Below are 19,537 nucleotides of genomic sequence, written 5' to 3'. Positions count from 1 at the left end.
AGAAACGTGTTCTTTGCCAAAAATGGGAAAATGATTCGCTCTCATCTGCCACTCAAAGTCGCCCGCCCCGTCCACCAGCACACTCGTTCCCCGTGGCTACAACTGCGGTGCGGACCCATGAGTAATCCGGAAAACACGACGTTCTTTGACTTTGGTCATTTCGCGCCTCTGGCGCCACACACCAACGTCAGCTTGACGCGGTTTGTTTGTTGATAAAAGCCGCTACTGTGTGTGGACCCCGTGGTACTTGAAGGCCATCGCAGTTGCAGCATGATGGTGGCGGTACCGGTAGAACAACAAGTACAAGTATGGGTTTTTTTCGACGACTACAAATAGGTTGGTTGGAGTTGGGGCTTCTGAAATACTCACGGTTTCAGTGTGAAGTCTCTTCAACTATTCCCCAATAGACACTAACGATCACAATGCACTGATCACTGTCTATAGGAGTGCACTATCCGTAGAGATGCTGGATTTCACGGTTAGCTCGAGTTGAGTACATTGTAGAGCAACGCTATCGCCAAATATATGTACACGAACTAGTCACATGCTGGGTTTCGTGGTGCTGCTGCTGCTGCCGCCGCCCAGAAGTTACTTACGCACTGGCGCTATTCCAACCACACCAGTAACACTTGCTATACACAGATACACCGGTAATAGATGGCGGGATACAGGGAGAGACCATTTGCCCGGGACACAACACCGTCGTACCGCAGACTATCTGGATGCAATAAAGGATGGCGCGAAACTCGACGATGATGATGTCGTCTCGATGTCACTCCGTTAATGCGTCGGTATCGCTTTCACATTTGCCCGTGTCTTACGAAATGCGAAGGCACGGCACTAGGTATGGCACGGGATGGGAACTTTTTGGGGGGAAATGACGCCCGCTGTGACTGCGAAACGCCTGTGCGGCCAGCCAGCCAGCCAGCCAACCAGCAGCAGTAGCAGTAGTGTGTCCGTGCCCGCTGGCCTGCAGCGTAACCGAGCTGATGAGATTCTAAATTTATAAATCACTCGTATTTTACACAACGTAGTTCGGTCCTAACCGAACTGGGGACTGAGCGCCTGCGAGCCAATAGCGAGAGGGCCTTTCCGGTGATTAAAAACACGCAGTAGCTTCACAGTGCAACAACACTAGCTTGGTAGGTAGGAATGCGCCGAGCCTTGCACGCACTCCGAATTTGATCGCATCGATCGAAATCACTGCCACTTTGTTGGATTATTCCTTGTGCTGCACCGTATCGCTGGTGATGGTGGCGATGGCATCAGACATCATGCTGCGCATGCATAGCCGGACCGGCTGTTCCACGAATTCTAGGGTGCTGAGGTGATCACTTTCCGATTTTCCGATCCGATCGCGAGAGCAGAATGATCGCTACTGGGAGGGATCTACGCAGAAGTGAGCTCAGTGTGAGCACAGACGTTGTACAGGCTCTGGTCCTAGAGACAGTCATGTGCTCTCTAGCGTTAGCTCAGCTACTCAGCTGCTTCTCTTCAAAAAATCTCTCGTGAAATGCTATTTTTGGCACCGGGTTCGGATAGTGTCATATTGCCGATCGTGGCGTCGCAACCGTAGGTTCCAGGGTTTGAGTGTGGCAAGGAGCAATTGGCTGTTGAATCTTCATCGTCCGTGCACGGTTAGCTTATGATTATGATTTCTGGTTCGTATTAGACACGTGGAACATGCACGGAAGAAGGCTACATGAGGTAACGCATTCACGGCGTGGAGTTAGTGTCTGTAAGTGTCAGTGACATGACAGGAGGAGCATCTTTCTAGTGGCCACTTTCTAGCTAAATGCATCTCGCGAAGAAACACGAAACTCACACGAAAGGGGTTTCCGTGCGAGGGTGTGCGTGTTTATACTAAGGTGCTTGGCGGTTGGGTGTGGTTTGACAAAAAAAAAAAATCTCCAAAAATATCGCCATCGCGAAGAGTGGGGTTTTCCGGTTGTTGGTTAGTGACCTGAAATGAGAGCATCATGCCATCTAAGCGATCATTTGTCAGCCATCAAAGCAACGGGTGCTGCGGTGAGATTTATTGTCGTTCGCTTGACGAGCAGGTGGTCTTAGTAGATGATGAACGTTGGCTATTGATTCGTAGTGGACATATGATCGTTGAGCGTTGATCTTGAGTAGTGCATCGGCGAATGGTCGAATGCGCCACTAACAAATTTGGCCAGCATCCGTGTTCTTTGTGTTGCTTTAAGAGATTCCGCAACTAAGAACGCTTAACGAAGTCGAAGTATTTCTATATAATTCCATGTGGACTGGCTACACGAGGTTGAAAAATCAATTGATCGTCGAGGCATATTTTGAGAGATCCCAATGTTAAGTTTCACATATACCAGAATTAAAAAGAGAAGTAAATAATGGTTTAAATTTCATTTCACTCAAAACCAGATGGAAATTTAATATTTCATTATTTGAAAGACGAACGCAAAAGAGAGCACATGCAATGCTAAACAGAGGCTTTATAAAACACAGTGGTGGTGGTGTGGAAAACAGGAGGTCGAGAGAAAGTATACATCTCGTGCGATGAGCAAAGATGACACCAGCGATGTGTCTCCAAATATATAAGCGATGTGGCTACGCTATGTCAATGTTGCATTTAACAAGAGTTGCGTTTAAAGTTTGTTTTTAAGTGTTTCAATAAAGATAATTCAAAAGAAATACCATTTTGTTCCTCAGTTGCTATATTTATTTTTTGGGAAAGTTCACTGGAAATCTTGCCCAGAGATTCTTGGCAATGTTGCAAGACATTTATATTTTATAGATTGCTTGTACTGGTACTGGTAAAGCAAGATATAACTATATTTACGCAAGGAAGAAAATGTAGCCATGGAGCTCTTCCATTGAATTCGACGACTGATAATCATCGAGCAGTTCATGTGATCTGAATCGAGATTCTCTGGTATGGCCAAAGTATGGTTCAAGGGTTTAGAATCCTTTTCGTTGTTCCTAGGCCTTTTTGGGGATCTTACTTTTCGATGATTTTCCTCAATGGAAGATCCAAATTGTACGGAGATACGATCCCGTTGGATCATTTTCCAGGTCTGACTGTGCGCTCTAGATAGGCGAATGGGTAAAGTTCCTCTATACTCAAGTGTATCAAAAGCTTCAGTAAAATCGGTATAAAAGACCTCAAAATCTTTTCGTTTGTCCTTTATGCCAGTTTACAACATTAATCAGAGTGGCAGCGATTAAAACAGAATTCCTTGAAAAAATGCGTGTGTTGTTTCTAGAACCAGATCACCGTCAAATTCGTCCTGTTCGTTTGATCGATTTCGATTCAACTCCTCTCTCATTTTATTTATATCTTTTTTTATAGATTTTATCTCTCATTAGAGAGAAGCCACTCGCTCTCATCCTCAATTCTTTTCTAATTCTTCAATCATTCTCTAATTTTCCCGCTAGCGATCCCTGCGGTTCGTTCTAGCAGTCACCGGTGGTGAAATACGACCTACTATCGGCAACAACCTTAGTTTTTGATCAAATTAACCCGTATTCCTGTTAGTGCTACAATGATAGACCCTACAGCAATTGCGCTTAATTGATTTATTAATTTTATAAAGACAAGGTAAGTTACACTCACTCCAAATTTTATTGACGCGAATAAACTAGGCTTGGTTCTGACGCTTGAAAACCATTCATTACCCGCTTTAAAAGCCCCCAATTATTTGCTCCCAGCGATCATGCTGCAGCTAAACACAGCAGATCTTTGCGCAAAATTAAAATCCACTCTAGAAATTTCCAAAACTTTTCCGTTGTTGTTTGCGTGCCGAGCAGTTTCTTTCTTCGAATAGAAACACTTTCATATAAAACAGATTTGATGCGGAACCAATACAATTTTTAATACTACGAGAATAAGCTGACCGCACCGCCAAATCCATGCGTTGGGATTTTGGGCATTTTTGAGAGAGAATTGTTTCCTGCGGCGGAATCTGCAGCCGCAAAACATAGAGACGAGACAATGTCCATGTGGATTCATTTCCAAAGTTGTATTTCGTTTCGGGTGGAATGGGAGCTGAGATAGAAAAGAGCGCGTCCCTCTCTTCGCGTCATTTCCATTTTTTTTAGCTATCGCGTCGAGTTAACGCATGTTGCTGTGTGCGTACCGGGGCCGTATGCGACGATGATGCGATGAGTTCTATGTTGGGGTTTGCCGATAGACGGTAGTCGCGTGCTGACCACCAGCGATTACGCATAACTTAAATGAGTTTCGCAACATTGTGGATAGTGACTGGTGTGGTTTGCTGAGAACTATAAAAAACCAAGTGAAGGTATGTAGGAAACATCTTGATTAATGTTATAAAGCGACATAGGCTAATGTGATGTGAAAAGTTTTTATTTGATCGAAGACGTATGTTCGGCACATAGTTACCGCTGAGGTCATTTAGAACAGAGAGTATAAGTCATGACGTGGAGCTTAGAATGTTGTCTACTGTGAGGCCGAATTAGTTAGATTTGGAATGTGAAAGTTAAATCAAAAGACAACAAAAGCGGTGTATGTAAATAGTTGTGGTTTCGAACTCTTCGTGACAATCTGCTGCTATATACGAAGAATACGCTAAATAAGTCCAAGCAAAATTGTCCCATTATATTGCGCATGTGTGGCCCACATAAGCCAGTGTTCTGATAGGAACTGTAAACCAGTTCGTTAATTTATTTGTATTCTTGGCAGTAGAATAGATTCGAGGTTCACCGCGCCTAGCTCAACACTCATCAGCCTCGATTTACAAAACGCACACGCAGCCTCGATTTACAAAACGGTTCTCCAAACGGAAATGCCGGTTGATTGAGCAGCACCATGCGGTGACCATATTATTTCAATTTCATCCAGCGTTCCTTGGGGTTCATGCGTTCAATCATTGCATTAAATGATAGCGAAGCATGCGTGGTGCCTAGTTCGATGGTAGTTGTTACTCAGCCGGCAAGCTTAATTCTGTCCGCGAAGGAACGACGGACTTGCCGCGCGAACGGAGAAGAGAGGTTTCAGTGGTCGACTATTAGTTGCTCCTCTCTTTCCGGGGCCTATCGGATGGACTGGGAGATCTTTCGGAAGTTAGTGTTCGGAGTCGGAAAAGATGTTCGTCTAAATACAAAATCCCCTTTAAGATTTCATAGGGGTATACGGGTTTTCGCATTAGTTTCCTTTCATTAGTTCGCCTTTCTTATCGTTTTTAAGCAACGATGGTATAAAATCAATGATATCCTATGTATGTGCCAAGTTCGGTGATGATCGGTCCGGTAGATACTGCGTGATGCGCGCACATCTATAGAACGTAGAGACTTATTTTTATTTACAAGATAACGCTTGACGATGCCATAATCTATCGCTGCTATCACTGTTATCACTGCTCAGTTACTGCCTGGAAGTAGGACGCTGAATAAGACTAATAGTAAAACAGATTACAAACAAATTTATGATCTCTTTTAGTAAAACGTTTGTTAGTTAGTCTGGGTTAGTGATTAATCTTATCTCGTGGCGAGGCAATCGGCCTTTCGTTGTTTCTCTGTTTCCCCGTTCGACAGAGATTGGTTCGAGAGAATTTTGGGTTCTTTCTTTTCTCTCTCTCTCTCTCTCTCTCTCTCTCTCTCTCTCTCTCTATTTCTTCGCAAAGGTTTTCCCGCTCTTCAATTCTCGTTAATGCTATGGGCTGCTGATCTATGCTTACATGCTAAGTAAAGTTAACATATCGCGTGCTGTTGGAACGCAGCTGTGGTTAAGCTGTTGCTGTAGTCGCTTCCTTTCGTCTTGTCTCTCTCCAAGAATTGGACCTATACTCTGTCCAGTTGCTATCAGTTCCAGGGCGTCTTGTCCTTTTCTGTAATGTTTATCTTGTTTACATGAAATTTACCACACGGGTTTAGCAGCCAGCCTCCTCCGCTCAGACCTTCTACCGCTACTACTGCCTCCCGTGGCGCTTCCTCGTTAGCTCGCCGCCGTCTTCTGTCGGTAGTTCCATCCTCACTGATTCCGCCGGGTGATGTCGAGAAGGTCTTCGTGAATCGTGAATATTCGACCATTACGACGACCGTGTATGTATTCTCTGGGGTAAGCTCGGGTTCATTTTGGCCAAGCAAGTTCTGCACAAAGACGACTGACGCCCTTGCACTTCACATGCCTCGTTTCTCGCTTTGCTATTCCCCTTACAACACTTTAGCTTGTATTATGTTCTCGTCCGCCGAGCCAGAAGAAAATGTAGCTGCAAACTCCCTGAATCCTACTTGATGATTGCCTATCGTCTACCTAGTTGGGTTGAGTTGACAATGGCGGAGAGAAGATGTTATTCGCCATTTCGATAGTTCTGTAGCTAATTTGTCCAAGTTTATTGTTAATTACTATATCATTTATTCGCTAGGAAAACTGCTTTTTACATAAAATTACATAAAAATTGCTTAAAATTTCATACTTATCGCATGAACATACTTATCGCATGAACGAAGCAATGCTTCCTCTGCTGTTTAGGACGATTAGATACTCTGTTTCAACACAATCTCCCATATGTAACGACATTCTTTTCTTTTCTCTTTCTATTCATAGCTGTCCTGTACACAAATTATTGTGAAGAATCTAAGATAATCTGTAATCAGTACAAACACGAGAAATAACTAGCACAAATGGAAGCTCTAGGTTCATCCCATGAGAATCAAAATCAGGTCCAAAAAAATCTATCAGGATTGAAACATGCACTGCATGGGACATCGTATCAATTGGAGCTTGGGATGGTTGTTTGCCTGGCAAATGTTAAAAAGGCTTTCGACCCGGCCAACGGCTTCAGTTTCACGGTCGCGGCGGAGGATCCTTCAGCTGGAATGTTCGATGACATCGTGTATAACTTCGAGGATGGTGAAAAGAAAGGAATACTGAAGATACAAGTCAAACACAAATTGGGATCGCCTGCTCCCAACATAACGGTGACGAATTTCACAACCACCAGGGATACAAAGAATTCGTTTGCTATTCTGAAGTACTTCACCTCATTCTGTGATCAACAACAATCAACAACCGATCTGGAGGGATTCATCATTTGCACCAATGCAGATATAACCGACAAAGCAAAGGAAATGTGGAAAACTGTCGTTCCAGCTGTCACGGACGATTCAGCGACATCTCTGGATTCCTATGTCTCATCGTTATTCGATAGTATTGGAGGTAAATACTATCAATTGAACTACGATAAACTATGGGCTGCGGACGGTACGTTTAGCAATTTTCATCAACTATTACGGAAATGTTCCAAGCGTGCTAGACTAGCAAAGCTATTGGTCGAAGCTACTAAACCCAACAAGAACATAACGAACAGCAATTCTCTCTTTAAAGAGTATCGTCAAGCCATTTTGAATGTAATAGAGAGGAAGATAGATGAAGCTTCAACGAGTGATTCATACGGGTTTACAAATGAATTTCTGGATTCATCCTTCTTCAACTCAATGCCAGGATATGAAGCATTTAGACAAGAGTTTGAAGAACAATACCAAGAAGAATTCACGATCGGGGGATGTGTATGGGATGTTTTGAAACAGAAACGGGTGTATGTTTCGCAACCATTTCTGTCAGATGAAAACAATCCAGACCCATCTTCAGAAACATTTCCCAATGATAATGTCGATGAATCCTTCAAATCATTTTGCGATCGGTTTCGTTTGGTTTGTGGCACTTACAGTGGGCAAAGGTTGGATGACGCAATAGTAGAAATTTGGAGAAGTTTGCATACTGATTATGATCACATGGCTATTGGTCATCGGAAGGGATGCCTAGAGGAGAAAGTAGCTACCGAACGACTATTTAAAACGAATTTTGATTGGGTGATGGATCCATTTGCCAAACCATTGCAGTCAGAGGATATAAAAAAGGATTTCGAAAATATCGAAAACACTCTAGCATACATGAAATTGAAGGGTATCTCTGATAAACTAGGCAGGAAAGTTGTGACGTCGTCATTTCGACTTAGTCACGACGTTCTTGAAGCTTCTAGCTTATATAAGCGAGTTGAAACAGAAAGCTTTCTGCAGCTTGAGGCATACGACATTCCTTTTGGGGCGACGGTAATATCAGACATTTTGCTTGTACAGGGTAAAGAACCGATTTTCCTCGAAGAATCGGATTTCCCTAACGATTCCAAACAAGCGGAGGCCATTATTTTTTCCCTTTCTCTACACACCAAATGTTTAATAATCATCTGTAATGAAATGGATACTGTGCGAGTAGATATGTTTAAGAATTATGAAATGCAAGTGTTTCTTATCAAGAAACCCAGCAACAAACAATCAAATAACCAAGTAGCATCAGTCAACCTTAGTGGGTTCCGTGTACGCGACTTGATCGAAGAATCATTGAATCAGTTTCTTGGTGAAACCATTCCTATATGTACTACAACCATTTTGTCGTCCAAAATATTCCAGAACAATGTCCAAGATCTTCCAATCGGGGAGGTTTTTAAATGTTTGGATTGGGGAAAGCAAATGGAAGAAAATAATGAAATTTCGAAGAAATATTGTGAAATCGAAAACACTTATGTTCATCGTCCTTGGGTTGACGAGGAAAGTAACTTCCAAGCAGAGAACAGATGGTGGAGTAAAGATTCCCCCGTACTGAAAAGCATAAAAGAACCCCAGAAGGAAGGTATGAGCATCAAGGAAATAACGGAAAGTTTAAAGAAAACCGCGACTTTTGATGAAATGTTCGGAAAGGCAAATAATCAAGAGGAAAAACGCGAACCAATCGTTGGTAACGAAGGAAAGAAAGTGTTGATACTTTTGGATGAAGCGGGACACGGAAAGTCAACCAACATCACATGGTTGGCATGGCATTTGCGCAAACGAAAGCCTTCATCCTGGGTCGTACGATGTAACTTATCTGATCATTGTTCTGACTTTAAACCATTTACACTTGGCCCAAAGAAAGAGGCTAGAAAGGTTATCGATGAAACCGAAGCGATGAGAATGTTGTACAAACTGCTTCGTTCATCACTTCAACTTGAACGGGAAATGGCTGAGAAATGTTCAAAATATTTAGATCTTTCCGATGGAGAAGCAATTATTAGTGAAGATCTAACACTAAATAACGGTCTATCCTTAAACAACTTAATCCAACTGCTGGTTTCTATACAAAAGTTCAATGAAGGAGAAATGGTGTTGTTGTTGGACGGGTTTGATGAAATAGCACCTCATTATAAAGAGATAGTGTTGCAGTTTCTTTCTTATTTTGAGCTATTTAAAGGAGTAGGGAAAATATATCTCACCAGCCGCCCGTATGGTTTCAAAGAGCAATTCCGAAAGGCATTCAAAGATCCTTCATTTTTTAAATTGAAACCGCTATCGCTTCAGGATAAAGGATCTATTTTGTTTAAGATGATGAAGGTAAAATGGAATAATGGAAATACTGACAATGAAGAGGTATCTGATTTCTATAAATCGTTGTGTTACATGCTAATATTAAGTTTAGGTAGCATGAGTGATGTTCCACTAAACCTGATGATGGCTGTGGACATTCTGGGGGATCATGTTTTTCATAATGAGAATATAAACCAACAGCTTTCTTCTCAAACGTTCAACATACAGCAGCTTGAGCCGATCATACATTTATCAAAGGCGTCGTTTACCGTGGAAGAGTTTGTGAAGGTAAAGATCCGACAACTTCTCTACGACAAAAAAGGGGGAGATAAAAATGTAGCAGATAAACCAGAAGAAATTCAAAGATTTGAGAGGACCACAGATGAAGTGAAACTGCTCCATGGATTAATGGCATTACGGGTGTTGTTCAACGAGAATGAGTGGAATATTATCTTATCGGCAAATGAGATACGCGAGGGCCAGGATTACGTGAAAAAAATACATGAAGCCAGTGAAAAAACCGGAATAATTCATACCACCCGTAATGGGAGCTTAGAGTTTATCCATCGGACATTCGCTGAATACTTGGCTGCATGGTGGATTATCAAGCGACAAATGGAAGGAAATCAACAAGACAGGAAAAAGATATCTTGTCTTGAGTCATTCTGGAATGAGGAGCGTAAAGAGCTTCGAGCGAATATTGACATCATTCTTGCCAAACGCCATCCACTACATGTTGCTATTATTGAGAGAGATTGGGAAAAAGTAGAATCATTACTTTCTTCCAATCCAAACTCGCTCTATGAGAGAGATGATGGAAAGAAAACTCCATTGCATTTAATTGCATCATATTACGACTTTGAAAAGGATTGGCCACACTTTTTGCCAGATTCCATCAAATCCTTCACAATAAACACAAAAGAAAAAATATTTGGATGGACGGCTTTGGATTTCGCGTTCCATAGGGACACACCCGGATTGATATGTTATCTCTTGCATCACGGGGCTTCGATTAATGTAGATTTTCTTTACGAACAGGTAGTTTCAGCTGGTGAAGATAAAATTCGCAGAGCTTCAAAATATGCTACATATGTTATGGGGTATTTGAGCAGTAAGGCAATCGAGAACAGGTCACACGATGCTTGCAGAAAGATGAAGCAATTTTGTGATAGAGTGGTTGCTGACTTGGTCAACGACACAATTGCAACGACGATAGGTGACGATAATAAGTGCAGCGGTAAAAAAATGGTAAAAGACATTATTGCTGGAGATTCGGTTTGGATGCTGGAGAGTGTAATTCAAAAGTGCGCTGGTAAGAAACCTTTCGTCCGAATGTTAAGGAATTCATTTTTCAATTTTGAGTTGGAAAAACAATCGATGACAGTCTTGAAATGCTTTAGAATCAATGATCCATCCATTTTAAATGATGACTATCTATGGCATTGCATAGTGCTGTCTTTGATTAAGAATAACAACGATGAATTCAAGTATTTTTTCGATATCTACTGTTCTCGTATTAATGTCAAAGATTTTCAACCCCGTTCAATTCCTTCGATTCAAAATGATTGTATTAATTGTTCGATTCAAAGTGATGTAGATAGATATCTCATTGATTACGTCGAAAACAATATGAAACGATTAGTTATCTATTTCAAAAATAACATATGGTTTTCAAGATTAGAAATACAAAGTGAAATTATGATTGATGAAAACATTCTCTCGTTGCTGGTTTTATGTGTGGCAACAGTAAGACTCTATACTGAGATATTTGATAAAATCATGCAAGTTGAATCTTTGCGTTGATACTGTCTATTCTCTAGCAATGATAACTAATCACTTATTTTCGAAACTTCCTAACCAGGCAGTAATAAATCCAAGCAAGGCATATGAATGTCTGTTGGACCAAGCAACGAATATAAGCAACGTTGAAGCGGATAAAATGGTTCGTCTTGCCATAACATCCAATCTTATTCAATTCTCAAAATGTCTGATAGAGCGATACAATATCGACTTCCAGGCTGTTGATGCGCTAAAGGGTTGGAATGTTTTCCATTTATGTGCTTCAAATCAAGGCTCATTCTGGGTTGAAGAAATGATTTCTGTTGATACCAGAGCTGATGTTGATGGTAATAAAACGAATTTATTCCGTAACATGCTATCAAAAGCAAGCGACGTGGACTGTTTTGGTGTTTTAGATAAGAAAGGACGAAGCATTCTCCACCTCGCAATGAAAAATGGACAGAGAGGCATAGTAGAACTCATTGTGGCTCGGAAATTGGGACTCAAGGATTTCAAAGAAATCGTAAACCTAGGCGTTGATGCCATACCAAATATAACATCCTGCTTCCATGCGATTCAAGAGGTTTCGAAATCTGTTGGAGAGAAAAGGTGGCATTACAAAGTGCTTTGTTTGTTAGGCAGGCAAATAGCTAAGATTTCATTAACGAAGCGCGAGGATTCACAAGAGTTAAATAATGGCTGCTTGTTACTAAAAAAGAATTTTAAAGAGCTGTACGAAATGGCAATGAAATGCAGATCCCTTTTCACGATGTACTATTTGCATCGTGAGTTCCCTAGCGCAATTCCATCACCGATTTATGATGCAGATTGGTTAGCATGCACAGGAGATACCCTACGGTCACCAGATTTCCTTCCTATCACCAAATGGCTGCTCAATCCAAAAGACGTAGATCAGCATGCCAATTTGTATGAAATTGTTGAAAAATGTGACGCTCAAAAATGCGATCTGACTTCAGTAGATTTAGAGAAATTGATCAACCAAGTTGAAACGATTCAGTCGGCAAACCGAACGGTGGAAGAGGTTTGTAAATTGAAGCTCTTGACCCTTGCTGTATGCCTGAAAAAGGAATCAATGATAAGACATTTGTGTAAAACATTGAAAGTAAATATCGAATGGAAGGTTCTAATTGATATTATGGAAATTGCACATCAGTCATATCTTTATGAACCGGGAACGATATACATAGACTCGTGTGCGTTCAGTTGGCCTGATTTTGTTCCGATTTTCACATATCTTTTTGAACGAACCTCCAATCTTGGCGCAATAGATGCCGAGGGTGCAAATGTGTTACATCTTGCGGCACAAAATGGACTCGGTTGTATGGCCAAGTTCTTGATCAAACACAACATGGTCAATGTTATGACCGTCAATGAGCAGAATGGATGGAATATCTTCCACTACTTTGCTTCAAGAAAGATGAGCTGGAAATGTTGCGTAACTGAAAATGATCGGCTACTGCCTTTGATAACTAAACGAGTGCTTGAAATTACATCCGATGGTTTCCGGATGCGGAAACTAATTCACTCGAGAAATCTGTCGAGAAGGACGAAACTGGGACTGTATACAACGTATATAGTACCGGTGCTCACATACGCCTCTGAGACTTGGACACTGTCCAGAATGGACGAAGCCCTCTTATCCGCGTTCGAGAGGAGAGTTCTCAGAAGGATATTTGGCCCCGTGTGTGAGGAGGGACGATGGAGAAGCCGATACAACGCGGAGTTATACGCGTTGTATGACGATCTCACTGTCGCGCAGCGCATGAGACTCGCCCGGCTTCGGTGGGCTGGGCATGTCATGAGAATGGCAGACGACGACCCAGCCCGTAAAGTCTTCTTAGGCCTTCCGGATGGACAGAGAGGGCGTGGTAGGCCCAAATCGAGATGGAGCGACGGTATCGACATTGACGCCAGAATAGCAGGACTACCGACTTGGAGGACGACGGCGCTCGATCGCGAGCGGTGGAGGAATCTTCTTTGGCAGGCCAAGACCGCTCGTCGGTTGTAGCGCCGGATAAGTAAGTAAGTAAGGTTTTCCGATCTCGTCCTTGACGGAAAGTCGCAAGAATAAACTCAAGGAGCTTTGCTTCAACATTAACGAAAGAAGAAAGAGCGTTATCCATATTGCTGTTGAGGCTGGTGACATTGAAACAGCAAAATACATCATTGAGTGTTGTCTCGCAATTAACGACATAGACAAACATGAAATAATGAATTCAGACGAATGCTCGCGCTACAGAGATTGTTATGATGAAGTTTATCAAATAGTATCACAACTTCCACTTAACGGATATTTTGATTACCTTTTACATATATTAACTAAACCGATCCATAGATTCTCACCAGAAAACATTGAACATATAATAGAACAAGGGAATGTAGAAGATTATATCGTTGAAGATACCTGCCGATCAGCAATCATGTATAGATCGGTCACAACATTAGAACATCTGATGATTGATTATGAGGATCAGATGCGCCAAGCATTAGCTAGAAGCACAAACAACGAATTGCTTGCCTGCATGACGGAGTGCATCAGGCGGAACAGAACCAACATGTTCAAAGTGTTCGTTGGTCATTATCGCACCTTACAAGGCGTTGAACCAAGCATCGAGGTTGACAACATTGATTTAGCCACGATTGATGAGGACGAAATAGAATGGCGAATCATCGATAAATTCGCCCAGGATGTGACTATGAATCGAGACTATCTGTCTCTGCTTATTCTGTCAGTTGCGTATGGAAGGCTCTCGATGACAAAATTTTTGGTTAAAAAGCTTCAACTGGAGGTCAACAAATCATTGATTTTATTAATCATGAAAGTGTTGAAAAATCTGTGGGATGAGAATTGTAAGACTGCAACGCCAGTATATGAATACCTCGCGAGCAAATGCGAAGGAAACCCTAATTTGTTGCATATTTGCATACAAGCTGAGCGTTATGATATGCTCGAATACCTCATAACAGAAGAAAAGCTAGATCCGAATGAAGTTGATTTGGAGAATGGATGGAATGCTGGTCACTATTTTGTTTCGGATCCGAATAGGAATTCGGGTTACAAGGAATTTACTTGGTTGGTAGAAGAGTATAATATGGACTGTTTCGGTGTTTACGATCGAAATGATAGAAGTATTTTTCATTTTACGTTGGAAAATGGTTTTAATCGATCAGTGGAGTTCATCATTAAGCACAGACTTGGCCTCATCGGTGATAACCAACCATGGTATGAATGGGACTTGGAGAAAATAGAAAAACAAATCTATGCGCTACAACAAACTCTAGAGGGGTTTCTGAAAAACACACCTCAAAAAACACCACAAGTTCTTCAAGATATAGTAGAGACTTTGGATTTTTACTTAACCAATAAAACATCCGCAAACATTGGAGAGATATCATATTCTAATTACAAGAATGAGCCCAATGAATTAAAAGACGTTACAGAAACCAATTCGGTTTCGATGCCTGATAGTTTAATTCAACAGGAATCTAATGAAATACTTTTGTTTCAAATAATAATGATTTCATTTTTCAATTCGGCGTTGGAAAATAAATCGATATGTGTGTTGGGTTACTTCATGGCAAATGATCCATCCATTTTAAAAGATGAACACCTTTTGAAATGCACAATGTATGCTGCGCTTCACGATTACAAAATTGAATTCAAGTATTTTTTTGATCTCTACTGTTCTCGATTTAAAGTGAAAGATTATCAATCTTCTTCGCTTCAAAGGAGTGAACTTGGTTATACTATTGGTTATTTAAACTCTGATACAAAAGATGAAGTTTATCAAATTATAAATAACATAAGTTGGACAAAACTTGAAATATTGTCTGGAATCGTGTTTGATGAAAAGATATTCTCGTTGCTGGTTTTATGTGTGGCAACAGTAAGACCATCTATGCTTAGGTATATGAAAGAGTCATGCAAGTTGAATCTTTGCGTTGGTATTGTCTTTTCTCTAGCAATGATAACTAATCACTTATTTTCGAAACTAAATCGAGAGACTGTAATAAATCCAAGCAAGGCATATGAATGTCTGTTGAATCTGTCATCGAATATAAGCAACATCGAAGCGAATAAAATGCTTCGTCTAGCCATAACATCCAATCTCTTCGAATTTTCAAAATGTCTGATAGAACGATACAATATCGACTTCCAGGATGTTGATGAACTAAAGGGTTGGACTGTTTTCCATTTATGTGCTTCAAATCAACGCTCATTCTGTGTTGAACAAATGTTCTCAAATGGCGATAACGATTTTTCTTATGTTGATGGTAATAAAACGAATTTATTCCGTAACATGCTATCAAAAGCAAGCGACGTGGACTGTTTTGGTGTTTTAGATAAGAAAGGACGAAGCATTCTCCACCTCGCAATGAAAAATGGACAGAGAGGCATAGTAGAACTCATTGTGGCTCGGAAATTGGGACTCAAGGATTTCAAAGAAATCGTAAACCTAGGCGTTGATGCCATACCAAATATAACATCCTGCTTCCATGCGATTCAAGAGGTTTCGAAATCTGTTGGAGAGAAAAGGTGGCATTACAAAGTGCTTTGTTTGTTAGGCAGGCAAATAGCTAAGATTTCATTAACGAAGCGCGAGGATTCACAAGAGTTAAATAATGGCTGCTTGTTACTAAAAAAGAATTTTAAAGAGCTGTACGAAATGGCAATGAAATGCAGATCCCTTTTCACGATGTACTATTTGCATCGTGAGTTCCCTAGCGCAATTCCATCACCGATTTATGATGCAGATTGGTTAGCATGCACAGGAGATACCCTACGGTCACCAGATTTCCTTCCTATCACCAAATGGCTGCTCAATCCAAAAGACGTAGATCAGCATGCCAATTTGTATGAAATTGTTGAAAAATGTGACGCTCAAAAATGCGATCTGACTTCAGTAGATTTAGAGAAATTGATCAACCAAGTTGAAACGATTCAGTCCGCAAACCGAACGGTGGAAGAGGTTTGTAAATTGAAGCTCTTGACCCTTGCTGTATGCCTGAAAAAGGAATCAATGATAAGACATTTGTGTAAAACATTGAAAGTAAATATCGAATGGAAGGTTCTTATCGATATTATGGAAATTGCACATCGCTCATATCGTTATGCACCGGGAACTAAAGGATCAGATGGATGTGCATTCGAAAAGCCTGATTTTGTTCCGATTTCCAAATATCTCTTTGAACGAATCACCAATCTTGGCGCAATAGATGCCGAAGGTAGAAATGTGTTACATCTTGCGACACAAAAAGGACTCGGCTGTATGGCCAAGTTCTTGATCAAACACAACATGGTCAATGTTATGACCGTCAATGAGCAGAATGGATGGAATATCTTCCACTACTTTGCTTCAAGCAGCAGATGGAATTGTTGCTACACTGAAAATGATAAGCTACTGTCTGTGATAACTAAACGGGTACTTGAGATCACATCCGATGGCTTTCCGATCTCGTCCTTGACGGAATGTCGCAGGAATAAACTCAAGGAGCTTTGCTTCAACATTAACGAAAGAAGAAAGAGTGTAATCCATGTTGCTATTGAGGCTGGTAACATTGAAACGGTAGAATACATCATTCAGACTCGTCTCGGATTTGGCCGCATAGGCAAACATGAAATAATGAATTCAGACGAATGCTCGCGCTACAGAGATTGTTATGATGAAGTTTATCAAATAGTATCACAACTTCCACTTAACGGATATTTTGATTACCTTTTACATATATTAACTAAACCGATCCATAGATTCTCACCAGAAAACATTGAACATATAATAGAACAAGGGAATGTAGAAGATTATATCGTTGAAGATACCTGCCGATCAGCAATCATGTATCGATCGGTCACAACATTAGAACATCTGATGATTGATTATGAGGATCAGATGCGCCAAGCATTAGCTAGAAGCACAAACAACGAATTGCTTGCCTGCATGACGGAGTGCATCAGGCGGAACAGAACCAACATGTTCAAAGTGTTCGTTGGTCATTATCGCACCTTACAAGGCGTTGAACCAAGCATCGAGGTTGACAACATTGATTTAGCCACGATTGATGAGGACGAAATAGAATGGCGAATCATCGATAAATTCGCCCAGGATGTGACTATGAATCGAGACTATCTGTCTCTGCTTATTCTGTCAGTTGCGTATGGAAGGCTCTCGATGACAAAATTTTTGGTTAAAAAGCTTCAACTGGAGGTCAACAAATCATTGATTTTATTAATCATGAAAGTGTTGAAAAATCTGTGGGATGAGAATTGTAAGACTGCAACGCCAGTATATGAATACCTCGCGAGCAAATGCAAAGGAAACCCTAATTTGTTGCACATTTGCATACAAGCTGAGTGTTATGATATGCTCGAATACCTCATAAAAGGGAAGAATCTTGACCCCAATGAAGTTGATTCGGAGAATGAATGGAATGCTGGTCACTATTTTGTTTCAGATCCGAGTATCTTGTCGGGTTGCAAGGAATTTACTTGGTTGGTAGAAGAGTATAATATGGACTGTTTCGGTGTTCACGACCGAAATAGTAGAAGTATTCTTCACTTTACGTTGCTAAATGGTTTCGATCGGTTAGTGGAGTTCATAATTAATCATAAGCTGGGCCTCAAAGGTGATAATCAAACATGGTATGAGTTGGACTTGGAGAAAATAGAAAAACAAATCTATGAACTGCAACAAATTCTACAATCGCTTCCTGAAAACATACCAAAACAAAAGCAACAGGCCATACAGGATATATTAGAGAAGGTAACAGACCGAAAAATTGCTATAACAACATATAAACAATTGTTCAAAAGGGAACCTTAATAAAAAGCATTTTTTTTATTTTTGTTATTGTCGTTCTGAGCAATAAGATGTAGCTAAGCTAGATAGCATGTACATGTAGTAGTAGATTCAAGAAAATAGAATAAAAGATAAATATGATAAATATGATATTTTTAATGGATAGCTACAGAATCACGCAACAATAATTTCTCTGTCTGAAGCGTTGTAGAAAGAAAGGGTCCTTTGATCTCTTGCAGAGCGGTTATGTAGTAGATTCGGGTAAGTAAATAGATCGACGACCTCATAGCATAATCGTAGCCATCTTGCTTTCATTTAAAACAATCGTTGAGGTAGTGGAATCGTTTCTATTATCTACTGTTGATGTTCTGGGTTTGATTTCATCTCTATCGATAGGGAATTATAATAAGTTTCAGCTTCCAAAATTTTCAGCATTCTACCGCATGACATCGGTCCGGCTCTACTCCTCCCCAGTGAGCAGCGCGAAGACCCCTCTGCCTGCGACGGGGTCGAGGAAGGGGCAAACGCAGCGGGGGAACGAGCAGAAGAAACCACGAGGAGGGGTAGATTTCGCGCGCGAGCTTGTGGACGCTGCTGCGGAGAGGGAAGGGCGGAATTGGAAGAGAAGAAGGGCGAATGAAAACGAACGCGAGCTTGTGGGTTTCGATTACGAGAGGTGGGAAAGGCGCAAGAGTCGAGGGGCGATTCAAACGGCAGCGCGAAAGAGAAGGGAACCGAAAAACGAGACGGAGCAACCTCGACCGAAATTCGACCGAAAAGTCCCGATCGCGGCAGTCGAAATTTTTCCCGGGAAGCACGCACCGGGACTTAGAAAATTTCAGAGTCGGCGCCGTTCTGGGACTTAGCCAAATGTGTAGCAGTGAAAGTGTTGCGGAAAGTGATAGTGATTTTTTGAGTGACAACGTCAGTTTACATGCAAGGTAAGAAAAGATGACATTGTGAAGATGCAAGTGATTTAACACTTTTTGTTTTTTATCTTTTTCTTCGACATGGTCCCGAGCATCGATCGAAGAACGCGTATGGCACATTAGGCTGAACAGGAACGTTCATGACCGCAGCCCGGATCACGCCGCCACAGCGACGCCACCAAGCCAAGGGAAGACTTCTCACTATAAAAAAATCGATCCGAGATATAGCCGCCATCCGAACGATTCATACATTTGGCAAATATTGTGGCGGCTCGATTTCGTCCACTGGGGCCGGAACAAAATCGTCTCGATTTCAACCAATCAAACGTGACCCGTTGTCTCGCTCTCTTCTCTAGTCCCCTTTCTTTCTGTCCTATACTCTTTCCCTACCCAAAATGAAGTACGCTTTGATTGGTCGGTAAGCCATCGCGCAATGGCGGTGGCGTTTATTTTCGCTAATTGTTTTGGACCCACCCCGTGACGCCACAAATTTTGGGGATGACGTCGTCATGGTGTGACGTCATCATGATGTGATGTTTGCCGTTCGTGCTCTTGGTGGTGGTGACGTCGTTAACGTTGGTTTGGTGGCGTCTTTGTGGCGGCGTGATCCGGGCTGCGATCATGAACGTTCCTGTTCAACCGCGTGTTCCATACGCATACTTCGATCGTTGGCGTGGT

The 19,537-nt window shown here is 41.4% G+C and overlaps 2 protein-coding genes across 2 annotated transcripts in view; one reads left to right on the top strand and one right to left on the bottom strand.

Moving 5' to 3' along the window:
* Positions 1-1,385, bottom strand: part of LOC125954083 (serine/threonine-protein kinase meng-po) — a 5,487-nt gene extending 4,102 nt beyond the window's left edge. The window contains exon 1 of the mRNA XM_049684086.1: positions 370-1,385. The gene's annotated coding sequence lies outside the window, so the exon portion shown is untranslated. The remainder of the gene's footprint in view (positions 1-369) is intronic.
* Positions 1,386-5,983: 4,598 nt separating this feature from the next.
* Positions 5,984-9,335, top strand: LOC125955399 (uncharacterized). Its single transcript, XM_049686534.1, has 3 exons — positions 5,984-6,055; positions 6,545-8,077; positions 9,331-9,335. The coding sequence occupies exons 2-3, from the start codon at positions 6,622-6,624 to the stop codon at positions 9,333-9,335; spliced, it is 1,461 nt and encodes a 486-aa protein (XP_049542491.1). The 5' UTR covers positions 5,984-6,055; positions 6,545-6,621.
* The last annotated feature ends 10,202 nt before the right edge of the window (positions 9,336-19,537 follow it).

Source organism: Anopheles darlingi, chromosome 3, assembly GCF_943734745.1.
Source record: "Anopheles darlingi chromosome 3, idAnoDarlMG_H_01, whole genome shotgun sequence".
Classification (NCBI taxonomy): domain Eukaryota; kingdom Metazoa; phylum Arthropoda; class Insecta; order Diptera; family Culicidae; genus Anopheles; species Anopheles darlingi.
This window is presented reverse-complemented; position numbering and strand designations above follow the sequence as displayed.

Bases quoted from the DNA above. Each gene is read 5' to 3' on its own strand.
- LOC125955399 (XM_049686534.1), top strand. From the start codon at position 6,622: ATGGAAGCTCTAGGTTCATCCCATGAGAATCAAAATCAGGTCCAAAAA.